The sequence below is a fragment of the Struthio camelus genome, chromosome 17, assembly GCF_040807025.1.
Source record: "Struthio camelus isolate bStrCam1 chromosome 17, bStrCam1.hap1, whole genome shotgun sequence".
NCBI lineage: Eukaryota > Metazoa > Chordata > Aves > Struthioniformes > Struthionidae > Struthio > Struthio camelus.
In genome coordinates, this window is record NC_090958.1 from 10,607,836 (window position 1) to 10,628,372 (window position 20,537).

At 42.3% G+C, this 20,537-nt stretch overlaps 2 protein-coding genes across 3 annotated transcripts in view; both read right to left on the reverse strand.

Moving 5' to 3' along the window:
• The window catches only part of PPIL2 (peptidylprolyl isomerase like 2), an 82,052-nt gene extending 78,895 nt beyond the window's left edge, over window positions 1-3,157 (reverse strand). The window contains exons 1-3 of the mRNA XM_068910936.1: window positions 2,954-3,157; window positions 1,547-1,596; window positions 544-589 (exon numbers count right to left, since the gene is read on the reverse strand). Coding sequence (XP_068767037.1) covers window positions 544-589; window positions 1,547-1,596; window positions 2,954-2,985 — 128 coding nt within the window. The 5' untranslated portion in view covers window positions 2,986-3,157. The remainder of the gene's footprint in view (window positions 1-543; window positions 590-1,546; window positions 1,597-2,953) is intronic.
• A 303-nt stretch (window positions 3,158-3,460) lies between these two features.
• Window positions 3,461-20,537, reverse strand: part of HIRA (histone cell cycle regulator) — a 42,661-nt gene continuing 25,584 nt past the window's right edge. For both annotated transcript variants that reach the window (XM_068911408.1, XM_009666816.2), the window contains exons 15-25: window positions 19,002-19,172; window positions 17,463-17,667; window positions 16,568-16,672; window positions 15,653-15,801; window positions 14,082-14,243; window positions 13,187-13,245; window positions 12,039-12,144; window positions 10,025-10,147; window positions 8,504-8,667; window positions 6,824-6,912; window positions 3,461-6,236 (exon numbers count right to left, since the gene is read on the reverse strand). In XM_068911408.1, coding sequence (XP_068767509.1) covers window positions 6,120-6,236; window positions 6,824-6,912; window positions 8,504-8,667; window positions 10,025-10,147; window positions 12,039-12,144; window positions 13,187-13,245; window positions 14,082-14,243; window positions 15,653-15,801; window positions 16,568-16,672; window positions 17,463-17,667; window positions 19,002-19,172 — 1,450 coding nt within the window. In that variant the 3' untranslated portion in view covers window positions 3,461-6,119. The remainder of the gene's footprint in view (window positions 6,237-6,823; window positions 6,913-8,503; window positions 8,668-10,024; window positions 10,148-12,038; window positions 12,145-13,186; window positions 13,246-14,081; window positions 14,244-15,652; window positions 15,802-16,567; window positions 16,673-17,462; window positions 17,668-19,001; window positions 19,173-20,537) is intronic.

Below are 20,537 nucleotides of genomic sequence, written 5' to 3' on the forward strand. Positions count from 1 at the left end.
CTATCCATCCAGCTTTTAGCCGAGCAGCACTAATTTGTAGATGGGGATGGTAACTTCCTGAACCATTGGATTTACAAGAGGATTTCTAAAACATCTTTACTAATATTTACCTCACTCTTTTCACTTGTGCTTAGAATTTACTTGAAGTGATGGAAACATTAACACAAATGTTCCTTCAGTCTGACCACTGCCTCAGAAAGATGAGTGATTGATCAAGGAGATCAATCTCCGGTTCTGACCAGAGAAAAGCAGAGATTCAAGTCCCAATTACAGGGATTTGTAAGACTGGAATAGTATTTTATCACTTGTGCATTCTTTTAGCCATCAGGTTCACTCTCAATAGACATTAATTACGGACAGTACAGGCACAGATGTCAGTTCTTTGGAACTTCTCTTCCCTCATTAATTTCATAGCAGACATGAGTCAATGAAGGTAGCTACCTCAGTTAAACATGTAACTTCAGTAATAGTTCAAGGTCAACAGACTGATGAATACAGCAGACTGAGGAGTTTAATAACGATAATGCAATTTTGTCGACTTACCTGCAGTGATCAAATGATAAACGTCTAAAATTAGTTCGTGGAAGGTCTGTTTATGAAAAAGAAAACACAGGATTTTAATAAATACATAGTGTCCTAGGTAACAAAAATACTCCTGATCTTGTAACTAAGTAAATGATAAATACTTGGAAGTTACATTTTTCAATATGTGCGGTGGCAATTTACTGATAACAAGGATAAATACACTCAGTCTTGCAGAACTGTAACAAAAATCAGGCTTCTACAGCAGAGCATGAGTGTACTCCTCAAATGAAATTACACAGATTAGAAAAAAATTGAAATAAAACAGCATCTCTGACAGATTTACAGCACTGAATTTAAATTAGACGGTTAATACTGTTACTGTGTTCAAGCTTTATACTACCACTGGACACAGATCTTGTTGAGGGCAGGGATTATCTGATCTGAGTAGCAAACCTTGCATTTCTACAGTTTTCACACGGAACAGCTGAGAAAGCATAAGATCAGCGTCACCACTTTCAGGACCCCACTTGTAACGTCTGGCAGTTCAAAGTCAGCTCACGACGAGATCAGGCCCCCGAGCAGCAGCAGGAGGACGCTCCGCTCCAGGAGATCACTTTGTTGGCCAACCTATGTTAAACCACCCCACTTGTCCCTGAGAGCCCATGTGACGGGCTGAGGGAAGCAAAGGACAGGACGTGCAGTACAAACCCTGAAGGTCTCCGATAAAGTGAAGAGAACGAAACTTTAGATACTTGTGTGGACAGAATGAAAACCAAGAAAGATGCAGCAACAGAAGCAGGGTGTCAGCGCGCCAATGTCTGGGGCACAAGGGAGAGGGACGGCACCCAGACCACAAGATTGAACAGGGAGTAGGGACACTTGCAGCTCTAAGAGTGGCTGCAAGCGACCCAGAACCAAAGGCTGAGCAAGAACGGGGCTGCAGGAGCAACAGCACCGAAGTGAAGCAGCCGCGCAGAGAGAGTCTCCAGGGAAGGCAGAAACAGGGCTTGATGCCACTCACCCGCTTTCTTCCCTCCGTAGAACTGCGTGTACTCCGCACATGTGATGTACCTGGCAAGACAGCGGGGTCACTCACGCAGCACTGCGCTGAAAGCTGGCCGCGCGGCGCTGCGCAGCGAGAGGCTGCCAGGCTGGCCTGGGGCTCGCAGCAGGCACGGGGCCGGCCTCACGCGTCCATGCACACCACAAGCGTCCACGTGCACCCTGCACGCCTGCGCGCACCCGGGGCGTCCAGGCAGAGCTGCGCAGCCTCGCGCGTGCCCAGGCACACCTGAGGGGCTCACAGGCGCCCAGGGGCGTTCACACAAACCCACGCACACCTCATGCGTCCACACACGCTCACTGCGTCCACGCACACCCTGCACGCCTGGCATGTTCGGTGCACCCACGCACGCCCCAGTGCTCACACAGGCAACCTGCTGCTTCCTGACATCCCCCGCACACCCCTGGTGCTCACACCGACCCAGCACACTCACGTACACCCTGTGCGCCCCCCGCACACCCCTGGTGCTCACACTGACCCGGGCACACTCACGTACACCCTGTGCGCCCCCGCACAGCCCCGGTGCTCACACCGACCCGGCACACTCACGTACACCCTGTGCGCCCCCCGCACACCCCCGGTGCTCACACCGACCCGGCACACTCACGTACACCCTGTGCACCCCCCGCACACCCCTGGTGCTCACACCGACCCAGCACACTCACGTACACCCTGTGCACCCCCGCACACCCCCGGTGCTCACACCGACCCGGCACACTCACGTACACCCTGTGCACCCCCCGCGCACCCCCGGTGCTCACACCGACCCGGCACACTCACGTACACCCTGTGCACCCCCCGCACACCCCCGGTGCTCACACCGACCCGGCACACTCACGTACACCCTGTGCACCCCCCGCACACCCCCGGTGCTCACACCGACCCAGCACACTCACGTACACCCTGTGCACCCCCGCACACCCCCGGTGCTCACACCGACCCGGGCACACTCACGTACACCCTGTGCACCCCCCGCACACCCCCGGTGCTCACACCGACCCGGGCACACTCACGTACACCCTGTGCACCCCCCGCACACCCCCGGTGCTCACACCGACCCGGCACACTCACGTACACCCTGTGCACCCCCCGCACACCCCCGGTGCTCACACCGACCCAGCACACTCACGTACACCCTGTGCGCCCCCCGCACACCCCCGGTGCTCACACCGACCCGGGCACACTCACGTACACCCTGTGCGCCCCCCGCACACCCCCGGTGCTCACACCGACCCGGCACACCCTGTGCACCCCTGCTGTGTCTGTGCGCACCCCCACACCCCCTGGTGCTCACACCAACCCACGGCCCCCGCGCCCCCCGCCCCGCGCGGCCTCCCGGCCCCACCGGCCGCGCCGCCCGCTCACATCTTGTCCTTCTGGTGCTGCCTCTTCCCCATGGCGGCGGCTCAGGCGGCCCCCGCCGCCACACGGTCCCTACGCGCCGCCGGGCGGCCCTCGCAGTCGGGGTTTGGGGCCGGGACCGGGGCCGGGTCGGGACGCGGCCCGGACGGCGCTGCCTCGCCCAGCCGCCCGCGCTCCCACGGCAGCGGCCGCGACGCCTTCCGGTGCGGCGGCGTTCCGGGCCCGGGCGGGAACGCGGGGCGGCAGCGTTCCGGGCCCGGGCGGGAACGCGGGGCGGCGGGCGGCGTTCCGGGTCCGGCCGGGAACGCGGGGCGGCGGGCGGCGATCCGGGCCCGGGCGGGAACGCGGGCGGCCGGCTGCCCCCGCAGTGGCCCGACTGCCCCAAGCTTTGTACCAGACCCCCATCCTGCCCCGCCTGTGGTGCCCATCTGGTATTTTAATCGTTGCCGTGCGTTCCTCGCCCGCACACGCGCGGCACGAGCTGAGGAAGGTGAGGTGGGTTGCCAGGAGCAGGTGGGAGTCGCTCGCAGCGATACCTGCCGGTGCCACTGCCGCCGCCCTGGTTTGCCTTTTTGGACCAGACTGGGGGAACTTGAAGGGACCATGAGTTTCTCTCCTCATTAACCTTCATTTTCCCACCCCTCTCATCCTGGTGGAGCTGGGTCCGTCCCTGCTTCGTTCTGTGGCGGGGAGCCACGGTGCCCAGGGCCTGGGAGCGTCGCCTCGCTTCGTCCCGGGCCCAACTCCTCGCCGAGGGCCGCGGAGCCGCCGGGGCAGCGCGGCCTCCAGCCCCGCGTCCTCCCGGCGGTGGGAGAGGGGCTACGCGCAAGCAGAAGGCCCAGGCCCGGTCGACGCGGGCACGAGGCCGGAATTGCCATCGTGTGGAATGGTGTCACGTACGTGCAAAATTCAAACGGGGCTCCCAGTGGGAAACGTCCTGCTAGTCAAAGACGCAGACTGCTGCCCTACTGAAGGATAGCTGGGAAGCTGGTGGTTCTTATAGCTCTCTCAAGATGCTCCACTCAGTGCGCACGTGAGATTGCCACAATAAAAGTCATCTTCTGGCTGTCCGGGCCTTTCATGTGTCTTGGGCTTCGCAAGGTAGCAGAAGACCTTGACCAGTCGATACAGGATGTCCACGTTTGGAAGGCTGTGTTGCCCTTAAAGAAAACGGCCTTCCTCCTAAGATCCAGATAGCCACAAACTGCAGAGCTGCTCCCTGAAGAGGGGCAGTGCCCCCAGGCCAGAGTGCAAAGCAGCGCATCCTTGTCACAGCTGCCTGGCATTCCTTACGAGGGCGAAGAATAGTGTTTGCTACTGCCAGAAGCTTAGGGGCGACAAAGTGCACCTATTTGACAGTTTGATAAAGAAATAGTTACTCATTTCAATACTCTAATTTTCTTAAGTCATAAACCTCTCAAAGTAATCACACAGAATGGTTTAGGTTGGAAGGGACCTCCGGAGATCATTAGTCCAACCTCCCTGTTCAAGCAGGGTCCTCTACAGCATCACATCCAGATGGGTTTTGAATATCTCCAGCGAAGGAGACTCCACCACCTCTCTGGGCAACCTGTGCCAGTGCCCTGTCATCCTCACAGGAAAGAACTTTTTTCTCAGGTTCAGATGGAACTTCCTGTGTTCCAGTTTCTGCCCATTGCCTCTTGTCCTGTTGCTGGGCACCACGGAGAAGAGATTGGCCTCATCCTCTTGACATCCCCCCCTCAGGTACTTAAACACGTTGAGGAGATCGTCTCTCAGTCTTCTCTTCTCCAGGCTGAACAGGCCCAGCTCTCGCAGCCTTTCTGTGCCATATACTGGGGCACACCTGAATGGTCAGGTCCTGGAAAGAACCAAGACATCCACTTTCTTCTTTCCCAGCACAAAGTAGACTTTTGGGATGAAAACGAGCAAGTCTATAGATTTGGTTACAAAACAATTCCAAAACCATTCCACAAGCAAAAGTCAGGCAAGGCACCAGCACTATGCTCTTTTTTTGAAATGCCACACAAGGAACGTGGCCACAGCTGTGTGAAGCTTATTTCTTGTTGCAGTGCTGGCCACTTTTAGCAATGGCTGGGGGAGCCCATTTTACACCATGTTAGCACAGATAACAAGGGCTCCCACACAGAGCTCCTGCTCCCTCAGCTGAGATGTGGCTCTAAACAAATTCTGTGGCTTCTCTAGGGTGATCACAAATACTTGTCTGATCATGCTTTTGGAGGAAAGATCACCCAGACAGTATTACTTATTTCTAGTAAAATGATCCAGCCTGCATTGACATCTCTGGAGATTCCTGCACCCTTTGAAATAACATTACAATAACACTTTTTTTTTTTTTAAACCAATGCAGCGTTCATTTATTTTTGTACTTACAAAAAGAGACACCCTCCCCCTTACATCCCTCCCCCCCAATGCCTTTTACAAACATTTAAAAATTAAAAACCAGATGATGACATGTTAATTTGGTAGAATTATTTTGAAACATAGCTTTTGTAATTAGAGTTAAATTTCCTACCAGATGACTTTGTAGAGATAGCCTGATTATTGGCCAAATAAAATTCCATATTACAAGTTAGCAAATTCTAGTACAAAAATAGTCCATGTGTTAGAACAGCCTCTTATTATTATTATTATATTCACAGGAAAGAGTCTATTGGCTGCATAATACCTTAATATTTATGAAATTTCTTTTTATGTGGCTCATTCATCTAATTTAATATAGTGTTGAGCCTCAATAAATCCTCAGGCAAAAAAAAAACCCTAAACTGGGTTAAATATGCTGTTCAGTGTACTCTGAAGTACTGTGCTTTTCACAGGACATCCAAGAAACCCCACAACAGTTCTCAGCTAGTTTTGATATTAAAATGAGATCCAGATCCAAAAGGACCCCCCCCGAAGTACAAATCCACGACTTTCCATAGAAACAGAGGCCACAGCTTTGATGGTTAAGTTTCACTTGGGAAACGGTCCAGCTCATCCACTCATATTCACGAATCCACTTGTGAGCTTCTTTAAAAACTAAAGCAGGTCACTCGTGAAGCGTCTGGGACCCTTAGGGTACTGCCCTCTTCAGGAGAGTCCCATTCTGAACGGGCTCTCTCCTCTTCTGTCTGGTTAATGCTGTTCAGCAGTTTCGGACCAGGCCCCTCAGGGAAAATCTGAGGACATGCTACTTGTCTCTCAAGATGTCTAGCTGCTCTTGATATTCTGTGAAAAGCCTCTGGAAGCGGAGGTTCTGTCCAATAACAGGAAGAAGTTCTTTCAATAGTTCTCTCTTTCGTAAACCCTGCACAAAAAACACAAAAGTACCCTCACAATGTATTTTATATTATGAATATTTTCCATAGGACTGTTTAGGATTCATGCCTTTTTTTCCCCCGCCCCCGGAGAGAGTTGTGTATCTCATGCTTTTATGCTGTTTACATAACTCTCAACATAAAATCGCCTTTGCATTTACATATTCGTGAAGCTGGTGCAGCTTCCGCGCAGTTACAGACTCCAGACGTGCTGCCGAGAAGGGGAGACATTCCACTGGCGCGTCCCTATTGCAGAGCTGACGTCTGAGGAATGTAGAGACTTGAACTTGCAACTCTAGCAACTCTACTCTGTCTGCTTGATATTCAAAACAGCACCAGAACAGAGACCATGAAACTAAGCATTTGTCCACTCTTTCATATGACATAAATGAAAGTTCCACGGGGAGGAAGCCTTCTCATGGGATAGGAGTAGGGAACAAAGGGGTTCCAGGGTTAGCAAAAATCATTTGTGATTGCTTTCTTGCCACAAAATTTCAATCATATTTTAAGTTGTATGGACTGTCTGTTTTCCATGATCGACATGGGAAACTCTCCCTCATTCTTTGTCAAAGCTTACCATTACTGTTGATTCCCACTGGCTTCCAGCTGAGTAATGGACTGGACCCAGTAAATCCTTGCATAATTCTCGCAAACGATATTCAAACCCTGAATATGATCAGAAATAAAAATCACATTCATAAACATTTAACAACATATAACCACTATACAATCTAACTACAACTGTTCAGGAAAGAGTTACAAGTATCTAGAATAAAATAAAGCCAAAAAGCATGATTCCTGAAAAAGTAAGTTACTCTCCTTTAACTAACACAAAATCTTTGTAAAGATAAGATGATTGGTAAAGGATTCATTTCAAATTTCAGAAGTTTTCATCTTAAGTTCTGAAAAACAAACAATGCTACTGAAGTTGTTCTACAACAGGGAAAAGAACTGTAGTAGGTAATCCAGTTTGTTACAACAGCCATTCCAACCTCAATTTTGCCTCACCCCCTCCAAATATAAACATATACGCATATGTACACATACACCCACACTTAAACAGTAGAAATATTTTATGTAACTGACAGACTTTGATAACTGGAGAACTAGTGCAAAGATGATATCAGAGAAGTTAGCCAGAACATGACAACCACTGAAGGGGAAAAGATGACATCCAGCATGTACATACAAGGTGATGGCATTTTCACATTGTAAGATGAACCCTGCATACATATTGGAGAAGTTCTCAACTAGTAAAGACTTTCAGAAGTATGACTGTGTTCACATAAGGCCCAGGATGAACATTTTAATTTCAATGGAGTGCGGACAGAGAGAACCACATGCAATTCATCAGGCTATCTTACTTAATAAAGTCGGGACCAAAAGGCAATAATTAATGATCTTAATTTTAATTCTGCCAACATAGTGTTAGGTAGTGTTAGGTAGCTTCCCTCTATGTAAAATGATTATGCATGGTGAGGAGCAAGGCAGAATTAGTGGGAACTACTAAATTTGGAAGACAGACAAGCAAAAATACAATGCTTAGCATACAAAAAGCATGAAGGTGGCTAGCTGGTTAACCTTAATAATAGCATACAGAAAAACTATATTCAGAAATAAAAAAAGATATAAGCAACCTTATTTCTGTGTTTCTTTGCTCACAGAATTTAACCTATGGAGCTCAGCAATCCACGCTGCTGAAATTTTTAAATGTTTATATGCATATATATACATAAAGACACATACACACACGCACATACACACATAGATATATATTTAAGAAGGCAAGTAAAACAAGCAAACTCCCTGCAGTTGTGTGTGCTCTGGTATTTACCCTAATCCTAGCAGTTCTTCCACTCCGCAACATGCAGTGATCACCACCTGGCTCAGAAACACGACATATTTTACAAAGTTTTGCTGCTTCCCAAAATATGTCAGCCAGATATATATCTGGCAGCAACTGCTGTAATATTGCCTGACAGATCACCGGCCTCTTTTACAATGCAATGCCTGCTACTGAAATCCAGAGGTGGCACTGTTTCCCCAAAGGATTATGCGTTCATAGTCCGCACACTGAGCACTATAGGAAGCAAACGCACTTCAGCTGCTTCGTTTTCAATTAACCACCGAGTCCAGAAGGCAAGGGATAAACGAGAGAATATTAAGTGCAATCATAAATATACATCAAATGAATAGAGAATTTCTTAAAAAAATCCATCAGAGCTGCACAGAAGTAACACAGCGTGCCAGGTCTCACCTTCATTAACTAGGTACCGTGCATAGATGAGGAGCCAGTGGCGATATTCATGACTGGATTGTAACATAAGTGCTGCTGCTATCTGATTCTCCAAGTATGCAAGTGTTGTTTCTTGTTGTACTAAATGAGGCATGGAGAACAATCTTGCAGCTTGCCTTCCTGAACTACAAATCAAAAGAAAAGTTAGCATAGCAGCCATAAACTCAAGAGGTTAGTTTACAAAGTATGTATTCTAGCCATACAGAAAATACTCTGCGCTTGTCTTTCAAAGGGATCTAGTGCTTTCAGAGTTCAAGCCTTTCATGACAAAGGCGGCACTTCACACCAAACTCCTTGTATCACTCGGGCCGAAAGGTTTGAGCCTCCACTAACAAAACTGCTGCCACCTTCTGCTGCACTGCTTATGGGCATCAAGGTCAGTGGAGGGTTTTCTGCCTCCTATTCTTTCTTTCCTCCTTTCATCTGATATCCCTTTTTAAAAATTTCAGACTTTTCAGGGACAAAGTCCTCCTAAATGTTTATAGGAAATTAAGATGACTGTCTTTACCTCTCCTATTGACGCTCCTCACAGGTTAAGGCTATGAAATAAACACAAGATATAAGATCAACCTAAAGCCTTAAAAGGCTTTTTTTCCTCCAGTTGAATACACTGTTGTAGGAATGGCGATTTGAAAAAAGTAACTGAGTAGTTTCTTTCTGAAAAGTTTGCTCTTTGTTCAGTCTGGTATTTTCTTTCTCAGAGATGCTGGTGTTGTTTGTTTGGATTTTAAATATTTTTCCCCAATTAGCTTGCTATTTTTGCCCCCTAAAGAGGAGCGTGATTAAAAATAAACAAACAAATAAATACCACTCTCTGTATAGTTCCTCTTGCTAAAAATTTGAGTAAGTTCAGACATCAAGACCAGAAACAGCAAGAAAGCCTGCCTGGAAAACCTAATTCAGGTCCAGTTGAGAATGAGCTATTAAGGTACCTACAGAAGTCTGCTCTGGCTCACACAATTCTTTGGTGATATTTCTGGATGTTAAAAATATGCATCAAATAACTAATCACTCAACTTTCTCATTGACTTCATTAAATAAATAAAACCACTGAGGACAGCTAAACTACTCAAAATTTGTAGACTAACTCCAGAAAGCTGGTAAACAAAAACTGAAGTGCAAAATATAAAAAATTCTGTTTAGTTAATCAAAACATTAAATGTTCAGAATTGTCAAATACTTCACCAAATCAGTAAAGAGGTGCCTTAAGCAAAATCATTAAAAGTTCAGAGGACACTTTCCTGCCCTCTCCCCCTGCCCCGACCCTGAACAATCTCTGAATAGCACTAAGATAACAGACTGTAAGTGTGCAAAAGTTTGGGGGGGGAGGGAGGGAGGGAAGGAGAAATCACTTTATGATCTACCAATAGATTAATTGTCAGTGTCAGCAGCTTCTCAAGAATTAACTCATTGATTCAGAAACATAAATAACAAGGGAGGGGGGAAAGAAACGTTGATTCAACAAAAAAACAAAGTACGTACTTTGAGGTTCGTCCCTGTATTACAGCTAAGGGCCCAGAACACAGCATGGCTTCTTGGGATGGTAAACTATTCCTGAAGTCTGCGCATTGCGCTAAGGAGTCCTGCTTGTCAGAAACAAGATTCCTGTAAAAAAGCAAACCAAAAAAACAAGTTTGAAGAGAGTAAGCAGTGATGTCAAGTGGTCCTGCTCTGTTTTGCCTCACAGCCTCACTTGCATTTTCAGAGACTACAAAAAAACCCATATATATACACATACACATATTTTATATATAACCACAGAGGCGCTTAAGAATTCCACGGACAAAAATTACTCTGATTCAACATCCACATTCTGCTTGTGCTTTCACAGAAACATCACTCCCACCCGCAAGCTGACAGGATTAATCACATAATATACTTCAGCATTAATTTTGAAAAGCACAAAGAAACCCACTTTCTACATGTTATTTTACATCTAACAAAAAGTTATGCCCCAAAACGAAGCCTGGAGGGAACGCAGGTAATGACTTTCTCATTATGAAGCTACTTTTACCTAAGGTCCCTCCAGCCAGCTGACAAGTCACCACAAATCATACATCTTGACAACCTTGCCCGTACTCTACAACTATTCCTTCATATCGAAGGGGGTTGACAGTTACAGCTGACATTTCCACACCCAATCAAGGATATTATTTTCACTGGTCTGAGATGCCAGGGAATCAGCGGCTCACATGAATGCTAACTTTAGACCTCCAGACAGATCAGAGGTAAAATAGTACAAATACTTAGAATAACTTTCACTGCTTTGTCATGTTTAAATTTGTGTTGATGACTAAAGGGTTTGCTCTTTTATATAATTCTAAAGCTGTGATACAAACTAAAAAGATAGCAAATTCAAAAGTATGGCTGAGAGCCTGTCCTCTGCTCCCTATTGACTGTGAAGTTTTCTGCATAATTTCTTAGTTTATCTAAAGAACAAGTAAAGTGTTTTCTTTTTTTCTTCCCAAAGCATTCACATCAAGTACTTGACTTAAACAATTACACTAAGCAGGGATTAAAACAGTAAGCCTTCTCATAAGGCACATTCCTTATACTAAGTACAACAATTACATTTTAAGACGGCAGCATGAATTTTTCTCTTTGACAACAAAGAAACTATTTGGGAAAGACACTGTAAATTACTTAACCCCACAAAAATTTTTATGGGAGTTTATGCCTTAACAGAAGTAAGGGACCCATGGGGGAAGAGCCTCTGACTGATGAGGGCATATCTGATATCCAATAAGGCACAAACTGTTATGGAGACTTTCCTTGTGTTTAGGACATTAATAATGTCCCTTCCATGTGAATTCCCTCAGGTTAAATGATTTCTTCCCTCTTCCCCTACGTGACCTATTTTTTTAATTAAGCTTGTAGGTCTTGGAGGCATTTAGCCCTCTTCAAATGACGACCAAACTTGGTCATCAGAACCAAAAAAGATCAAAGAACGATGAGCACAAAGTCAGACGCGTACATGTTCAGGGTTGGAGCACGTAAACCTGATTTTCCTAGGAAACTAGGCAAAATCTTTTGTATCTATTTAAACCCCCAGCAAAACCCTGAAAGCCGTTTTGATCATTTTTCTCAGAACTGTTTTCTTTCACACTAAAAAAGAACAAGTGAATTGTAAGGCTAGATTGTTTTTAATCATTGTCAACTGCTTAACACAAACAAGTGAGGTGCATCAACAAAAGTGCACATACATAGGCATGCATAAATAACACATGAAATGGTACATATAGTACAGTAAAAAATGATAAAGAAAACTAGTTTAACCTTTTAGTTTTTAGAAGCATCTTAAACATAACAAATTATGAGAATATAAGAGAACCTAAACACCCACTAGTGAACTAAAGCAAAAATAAAGCCTAGAGCATGATTCTGCTCAGACTGAAGTGAAACTCTAAATTCCGCTCAGTATGAAGTGAAACTGTAAATGAGAATGCACATGTGGGTTCAGCTACTTCATAAAAGGAGGAAATAATGTACAACTTACCACGTAGAAAGAGAAGGATTAAAACAATATGCCTTTCCATCAGACATGCTCATTACAGGTATACCATGTTGAGTCAGCAAGATCTGAGATACAGTTGCATCACTTCCTACAAATCAAATCAGAATAAAATATTTCTTTTGCAGTTTTGCATGACATTCACAATGGTATTAAGTGTTATCCACCATTAATTACTACTCATGGCAACCAACAGAAAAAGATTGTGTAAGTGTTATTCTCAAACACCAATAGGAAAGCCAAGACATCGGGTAATGATGTTGAACACTAAGCTCAGTGCAGTAGCATCAATATCATTCTTCTGCAAATTACATTATTAATCTTAATATTGCAACTTATATAGAACACTGGCTTAAATCAAAACGTTTTCCGTATCTAGAGGAAATCTCTAGCAATCCTGCCATGTCTTCTGTAACCTGAAAAGCCTTTAGTTTCTTTTCCTTGTTAAGCCAAAATTCTAAAAAACAGCATACTTCGAAAGGCATGCTCTCTAGGAAAAACGTGGTACAAGTGGGATAGCTGGAGTCTCACATTTCCCAGCATATCCCAGTTCTTGGGTTTGTGCACATTTTGAGTACAGGGCTAATTATGTCATGTAACTTCCAGTGAAGACATCAGCAGGCTGCTGGTACAACTACTCCTCTAGCTGGCTTTGATTAATACTGTATGGATTAAAGCTGAAACAGAAGCCAGTGTGCTCCGAGACACTTTTTTGATCACTTCTTTTGCCCAGACATTGGCAGTGACAGACATTGAAGGGTCTGTAATAATGAATCTGAGATAATCAGAAGTTAAGTTGTTCATCATCAAGATAAGCTACGCGCAAAGGCCAGGGAAACTGCTTAATAGCAGTAGATTTACATAAAGTATTTGTCTTGTGTGTTCTTCACAACACAGCGTTTTCACATCCAAAAGCAAGCCAGACAAGTCTGTTACCTGCTGAGGTTTTCCTCTCAACTATTTATACACTAAGTACAATGTTGCCAATGACTTCCATTTAATGCACAATAACAGTGAAGGAAAGTTATTTGTTTAGGCTTTTCAGGTTTTGTAAAATTTCAGCATATTCATAAATTGCACTACATAGTACAGGTGCACCCAAAGGTTGGTAAGTAAATAATCCTTTTTATTACCTGATAATATTGTTTGCAAAGACTCATCTCTAACAATGGCTGTCTGCTTGTGAACATCCCTGAAAACAGACACAAGTAAAGGTCTTCAGTTTACAAACAACTAATGATTCAAAATCATTTAATATTATATCATAAATATATTAAATATATGAATATTTTGTTCATTGTTTTGACAAAATAATTTTGGAAAACTCAATAGCACGGAACAACTTTTACGTCCCCTTCTATCAGGGAACCTCATTACCGTTAAGCAGACACTAACCATCTACCATTAAGCAAACACTAACCATCCCAACAACTCCCTTAGGGGCTCTCGCTTACATTAAACTTTAGATTAAAATACACAGCTGAAAACAAGTACTTGCACTTCACCTCACCCTTTCGGTAAAGGTCTCTGTCCCTGTAACAGGGTGACTTAACAGTTTGTTCTGTATTGCTGAAGCACTGCAATTTTTATCTTGGCATCTTAAAAGATGACTAGAGTACTTTCAACTCTGAAACCCATGTACTTCTTGAGTAACTATTGGCTAAAATACAATGGAAGTCAGAAATATCCATATTCCTCCTTTTTTCCTCTCCACAATTCATTCCACACGTGCGATAAGCCTAACTTAGGGAGGCTGTTTAAATCAATAATTTCTAGTTCATCAGCTATCTTCTTTCCAGCATGAAATTCAATGTTACATACTATCCTAGAACTAAGAGGAAACAGGATTCAAGTCCTGCACGATTAACTCTTTTCATAGGAGTGCATATTATATCCAAAAAGGACTCGTGTTCAGACCTGACTTGGTTTAAGTCACAGTTTCAACATCAATACAGGAGCACGGCCACTGAACAAGGAAACCTATAGAAATCAGCCCAGCCAGCTGCTGCAACCTAGTTTGGTACTTACCAAACAGAGAGCGTAGCTGCAGTGGTGAGAGCCATGACGTAAGAACCCGTGCAATGTAGGGTGGAGATGGGTGTATTCAATACTATAGGGGGAAGAAGGCGACGACCACAAGCTGAAAATACTGACAATGTTCGTTTCTCACAGGCTACACTTACAATCTCACTAAAAAAAAATAAAAAAAATTTTAAAAAAGACATTTTGTCAAATACAAGTAGTACAAAACCAGACTGTTTTCTTAGATTATCCTACAGCTCAAGATAGTTCCTCCAGAAGGTAACTATTTGAACTTTTAAAAAAGCTGGGTCCCAAAGGGGAAGGCCAGAAAATGGACAGATTTCCTATAGATGGATATAAATGGCATATTAAAAAGGCATGGTATGTCTGCTTAATTTTAGTAGTATAACTATGATGATCTAAGGATATAGGCAGGAGACAGTTTGCAGGCAGAGACAGTACCTTTTATTAGACCAAGTTGCATAGTTGGAAATAGTCAAGCTTTTGAGTATATGAACTCTTCTTCAGGCCTGAGCTTATATTTAGCCTTAAAATCCGCTGCTTCTTTTTCAGACCTGAATAAGTGTTGTGCATCTGAAAAGCTATCTAATTTTTTCAACTACACATGCCAGTCTGTTTAATAAAAGATATTACTACTAATTACAAATATTATTAGCTTAAGAGTATTATCAGAGAGTCAGCTTAAAAGTTGAGTAGGAAAATGAAATATTTCCAAAAAATTCCGAGAGAAATGCTGAATATCTCGTGGCTCAGGTTTCAGAAACACACTTTAAATTTAAACTCTGATCTAAAAGGCTAATTGAGAAAAGCAAAGCTGAGAAAAGTACAGAGAAAAAAATTGCAAAAAACTCAGAAAGTACTTCTACATCACAATAATGTCCTGTTTCAAATTTTTCATTCTTTAGTAGTTAACATTTGAACAACTGTCACTTACCATGACTTAGTCAGCATCAATGAAGAAATTTAAAGGAGAAAGGTAACACCACAGGAAAATATTTCTAACTGGCTAATGAGAATTCAAGATGCCTCAGTAAGACTGCATAGAACAGAGCTAATACTTGGAGTGAAACTGCTCTCAAGAGTTAAACCAGTACATTTATCTGCAAACAATTTACTATGAAATATTGTATAAAGATTATAGGGTGGGAGGAGAAGAAAGAATATAAAACCAGCAAATAGAAGTGGTTAACAGAAATAAGCCAGATTCCCCACAAAAACTGCACAGGATAAGAGTTTAAGAACATCATTGTATTAGGCCAAGTTAGCTGGAAGAAAAGAAATAGGATATCTTCAACCAAACAAAGAATCACATAAATCCCTAATAAAAATGATATAGTTAATATTTTTTTCTCAGTAAGTGGATAAAAACACCGTTAGAGCCTCTACTTATTGTAACATGTAAACATATATTTTTAAATGTAATTGACTGCTCCCAAAGCATACCTTGAAAAAATTTATTTTAAAGTGATAATATGCACCCTTAAAAATGTTTTCTGGCCTTTAGGACTACTTATCTTCTGTAGGCTCCTACTTCCTCAAAAAACATATTCCCTTACCAGCTTCCTGCTGCAGTGAGAATTCGACTGGTGAGGACAGTCTCCCACTCCTTTCCTTCTCGATTACACTTTAACCTGCTCAACTTTGAACCTCCCACTGTGGTCATTTCATTCTCCACTTCAAGGTACATCGACGGATCTGTACTTATCTGAAAAACAAAAAAAGAAAATACTTCTTGGAAGAGGAACAGGCCTACTCAAAATAAAATTAAAAAAAAATTAAAAAAAAAAAGAAAAGCAGCAATCTCCTGATCCAAAAAAGGCAAAATCTAAGAACGGATTGAATGATGGCATTCTATTTAAAATAGCTTCAAAATACATTGTGCTACTTCAAAAGAAGCAGACCTCTGAGGATCGGGTTTGGCTAGAACACGTGAATCATTTCTGTCTACTCTGAGCACAAGAATGCAGAAAGGTTGCGTATTCTTCTGTAAGTCTGTGCTTCCTATTTTATGGCCTCAAATCAAGCCTAGATATGCCCAGTCTTCCTGCGTTCTTGCAATTCGAACCAGATTACCATCACCTAAGCACACAGAAAAAATTTTTTTTCCTAAATACCTGTGTTAATACTATTTCCCAGTCTCCTCAGATGGAGGGGCCCTCCAAAGATCTCTCAAAAAATAATAATTTTTTCCTCTTTAGCAGAGTACTACCAACACATCTGTAGTAACAATGCAGCTGTTGCTACAGTTCGACAGCGTTAACTTTTTTGACGCTCTGGCTAACTATAAGTAGGGTTTCATGAACAGCAGGTATTTGTCTTTGAAGTTTAGCTGCCTTACAGGTATCCTATTCTTAGTTGATTTGCCATTAACTCTTCCCATATACATACACATTTTCATGAAGAATACACCCTGCTCGCTTGCACAAATACAGCTATTCAAAGATTTGGTTTCTTTTAAAAGATCCACTTACTTGCAAAGTAAATGATTTCTGTGGGATTGGAGTTGGCAGTTTAAGTGCTAATGCTGGTGCAGAGAGGCAAGCAGCATCTTTCTCAGAAGCCAGTGTAGCTGGGGACTGGAAAAAAAAATTGAGAAATGGTAAGTTTTTACCATAAAAAGAGTTAAGAACAAAGATAGTCTACACTATAGATTTCTTGGGAGGGGGAATCTTTTAGAAATTCCAAATAACACCTGTTGTAAATGCTTATTTTATTCTCACTAGTGTTATAAGCACAAGTATTTTTAACCTACAATCTAAAAATTAAAAAGAAAAAAACTAGGTGGGGCCATTACTTTCTGTAACAGGCTGTTTTTAACATTTTTCAGTTGGAATCAATTAATGGAAATTCTGGTACATTTCATGGAAAAGGCAAGCTCTGAATACTGAAAATAGAAGGCTCAATATACCCTAAAGAAAGATGGAAACTCCTGATTTAATTTATTACTTGACAGATCCTAGGCAAGTCATAACCATTCAAGTCATCAAATCCAAGTGACTCTTTTGTGCGTGTGCCATGCCCCAAAGAATACCAAGTTAATTTTTTTTTTTTTTTTTTTTTTAAATTCTGTACAGACATTTGGCAGCCTTATCACCCAGCATGCTGGGACCATTTAGTAAGGAGTTGCATTTGTATATTAACTAAGTACCCAGGTTTGCCATACCATCTGCACCTTCTTTTTAAAATCTTAAAGTTTAAAAAGAATAATGTTAAAAGTAAGGAAGAGGGATGGCAAAAAATTCTGAGGGAACTTAAACTAGTGGTCTTTCCATGACTCAATCATGGCTAAAGCTAAAACAGGTCAACGTAGCACTTTATATTCATTTAATGAAACTCTAGTGAACGTTATTGACCAATTTATTTTACCTGAACAGTTAAAGTCACTGGTACAAGTCTGGAGTCTTTTCGAGGCCTTCCCTTTTTCTTCTTTTCTACTGTTTCGCCCTCAAGTTCCAGTTTACGTTTAGGTGCACTGAGTGGTTTAGCAGCTGGAATCTTCTCTTCACTGTCACTGCTGCTCTCCAGAATATCCTTGGGCTTATTGTCTTTAATTAAATTCTGATCCTTCAGTCTGAGCAAGTAAAAAAACCCCATATATTAAAAAAAGAAAAAAAAAAATCAAACTACCATTTAGCAACAGGGTAAAGGTATAAAGAATAACTTTAGCATTTAACTGAAATTAGTTAGATATCCTCCCTGAGTTGATACAGATAACTCAGAACTCTAAGGTGCAAGAATACTTCAACTTTTCCCCTCCAATGGGCATTATACTTTCTGCTTACTCATGCAGAATTTGATTTGTCATTGTGTTGTCTATCCACAAAACTCGTTCTACTTAGCTCTGACTACTGTAAGTTGCATAGCTGCAAACCATACAAATGACCTCATAACTCCTTTTTTTTTTTTTTTTCCATTTCAGGAATACAATAAAGCTAAAGGAGACAAAGTACAACCCCCTGTGGACTTTTTTGTTAACTGTTCTACCTTAAAATAGGCCATTTAATCATACCCTTCACATTGTTTCTAATAGCCAGTTATGACAATGTTTTGCCACTTATTCCGTAACCTCTCAGCTTCCAAGGAATATCTTGCATAAGCCACCTCCCGTCTTTTTTTTTGGCATCTGAATTATGCCAAACAATTCTTTTATCTATAATTATACTGACATATTAGAAAATTATAAGAGTAATTTAATACATCTTTCCTCTGTATCATACAGTTAAACCCTATGATATAAAAGTATTGAGATACTTAGGAAAAACATTTTATTGGCAATAACTTGGGAAACTACACACTTCTCTCTCAGGACTGCTATGCTTTATAATGTTTCTTTTGCTGAAGCTGGAACAGTTATGCCATAACACACTATATGTCACAAAACCAAGGGCTTTCCTGTTGTTGTTGTTGTTTTTTTTTTTTAAAATCATATGGATCCAGAGCCAAAAACCTTAAAATCAAAGTGTCTTCTCTGCATGCCTTCACAGCATAACATGGAAATACATCTGCAGCTGTTATGTTGATAGGCCCTCTACAGACACGTATTGTAATTTATCTTGAAGTAAATCTCGCTCTTGTAGAGAGATGCAGGCTGGCTACTTTTATCCTCTTAAGAAGCACACGCACGCATGCAGCCACACAAAGGCATGCACAAACACACATACACAGTCTCCTGTAACAACAGTGAAAGCATTCCAAAGAGCCTGCTTGGTTCCACACGCAAGAGACAAACGTACAAAGGCATAATGCCAGCAAAGAACTTTACCCGCTCACCGCTCTCCTTCCTTCCAGATGTGGAAGAGACCTAAGACAACTTCCAGAGCTGGACATGACATCCATAGCACAGAAAATCAAGTTTTTAACACTCTACACTGCTATCCCTTTTTTTGCCCTCGTGCTCTATCTTACCTGTCCGCAACAGTCTGATTTGTATTTGTTACGACAGCAGTCCCTGAGGTGGCTTTGGATCGTTCTGTAAATCTAGAATCAAATGCTTTCATAGGTTCAATCTTGGATGGGGTTGTCAGCACAGAGGAAGATGATGCAGGAGGAACAGCTGAAGCAGAGGTAGCATTTACACTGTCAATAAAAGGGACAGAAAAACAGAGGGAGAGAAATTTAATGTTTATAACCTCTATCAGTACAATGACTGTTAATTAGTTATTATGAATGACTTGAAACCATATTTAAAACCTTTCATTCATGTACATACATGAATTATGATATTCTTTTTTTCACCTTTCATGTGTCAACATCTTCTAAGCTTTACCTACTCTCAAAAGCCGTTTATGCTTATGAGAGTTAAGATCTTGATGTTGTTGCATAGGGTCTTTTAATCTAGATCTTTTAACCTTAACTGATTCACTCTTTACGTATTTTTAACTCAGGAACGAAATTATGTTTTCAGCTTATGCTTAGGGTATCCAAATAGAAAGGATCATTGTTTTAAATGAGGAGTAGAGTTTCCAGTTTTACCTACTATTTAGGTCACCAAATATTTTCCTTTACAAGATTGTATTCCATTGTTTAATCAATCAAACATTTGAGCTGAAACATTTCACGCCAGCTTTTAATTTTGTTGTTTTTGTTGAAGAATCCAAAACAATTCTTAGGCTTTTTCCACGTATAACTCTAAGGCACAGGATTATATGTTTTCCCCATACTAAAACATTCCAGAGATCTTTTCTTTGAATAACTGTTTACTTTTGAGATTTTCAGTTCATTCAGAGCAAAGAATGGCTCTAAGACAACTGATGTTTGTACTAAAAAGCAGTTTGAAGCCCAATTTCTAAAGGAAAGGAGATTTAATTGTTTTGTCTGTCAATCATCCCTCACAGTCTACTCACTCACTCTTGAATCTGTGGCCAATTTCAACTAAATTTGATGGAGTGGTAGAGGTTCCAACAACATTATGCTCTTGCAAGTGTTATAAAAAACAGTGGCAGCACTGAGGAGAGGAAGCCAAATTAGTGTTAACACTGGGGGAAATGCAAGTAAAATTTAGTTGTTCCACACTTGATGTGAAAGAAACCCTGGCCAACCAGCACGTGCACCGATGAGCCCGTCACTGCGCTCTCTCTCATCTGCCAGGGGTGTTATACAGAAGCAGGACCATGTTTGAGGAGAGGAGCTCTAGGATACAGGATAGAATTTGACGGAAACTTCCACTGCTGGGAAAGCTTTTATCATTTACTAATAGCAAGCCAGTATTCTTATAAAGCAAGCCAGTTCGTTAGAGCATTAGCACACAATCAACTGTATAGCTCATTGCCCTGAAGTTCATTTTCAGAACTTTGCATGGGGATTTATCACTCTTTAGAGTGTAACTAAATACTAATAAAACCTTGATGTTTGCAGGAATGTTAGATTCTTGAAGTTTTGGGATAGGGAAACCACTTGAATAATTGCTTGCTTGCAGAACTGTAAAGGAGGATTAAAACCCAT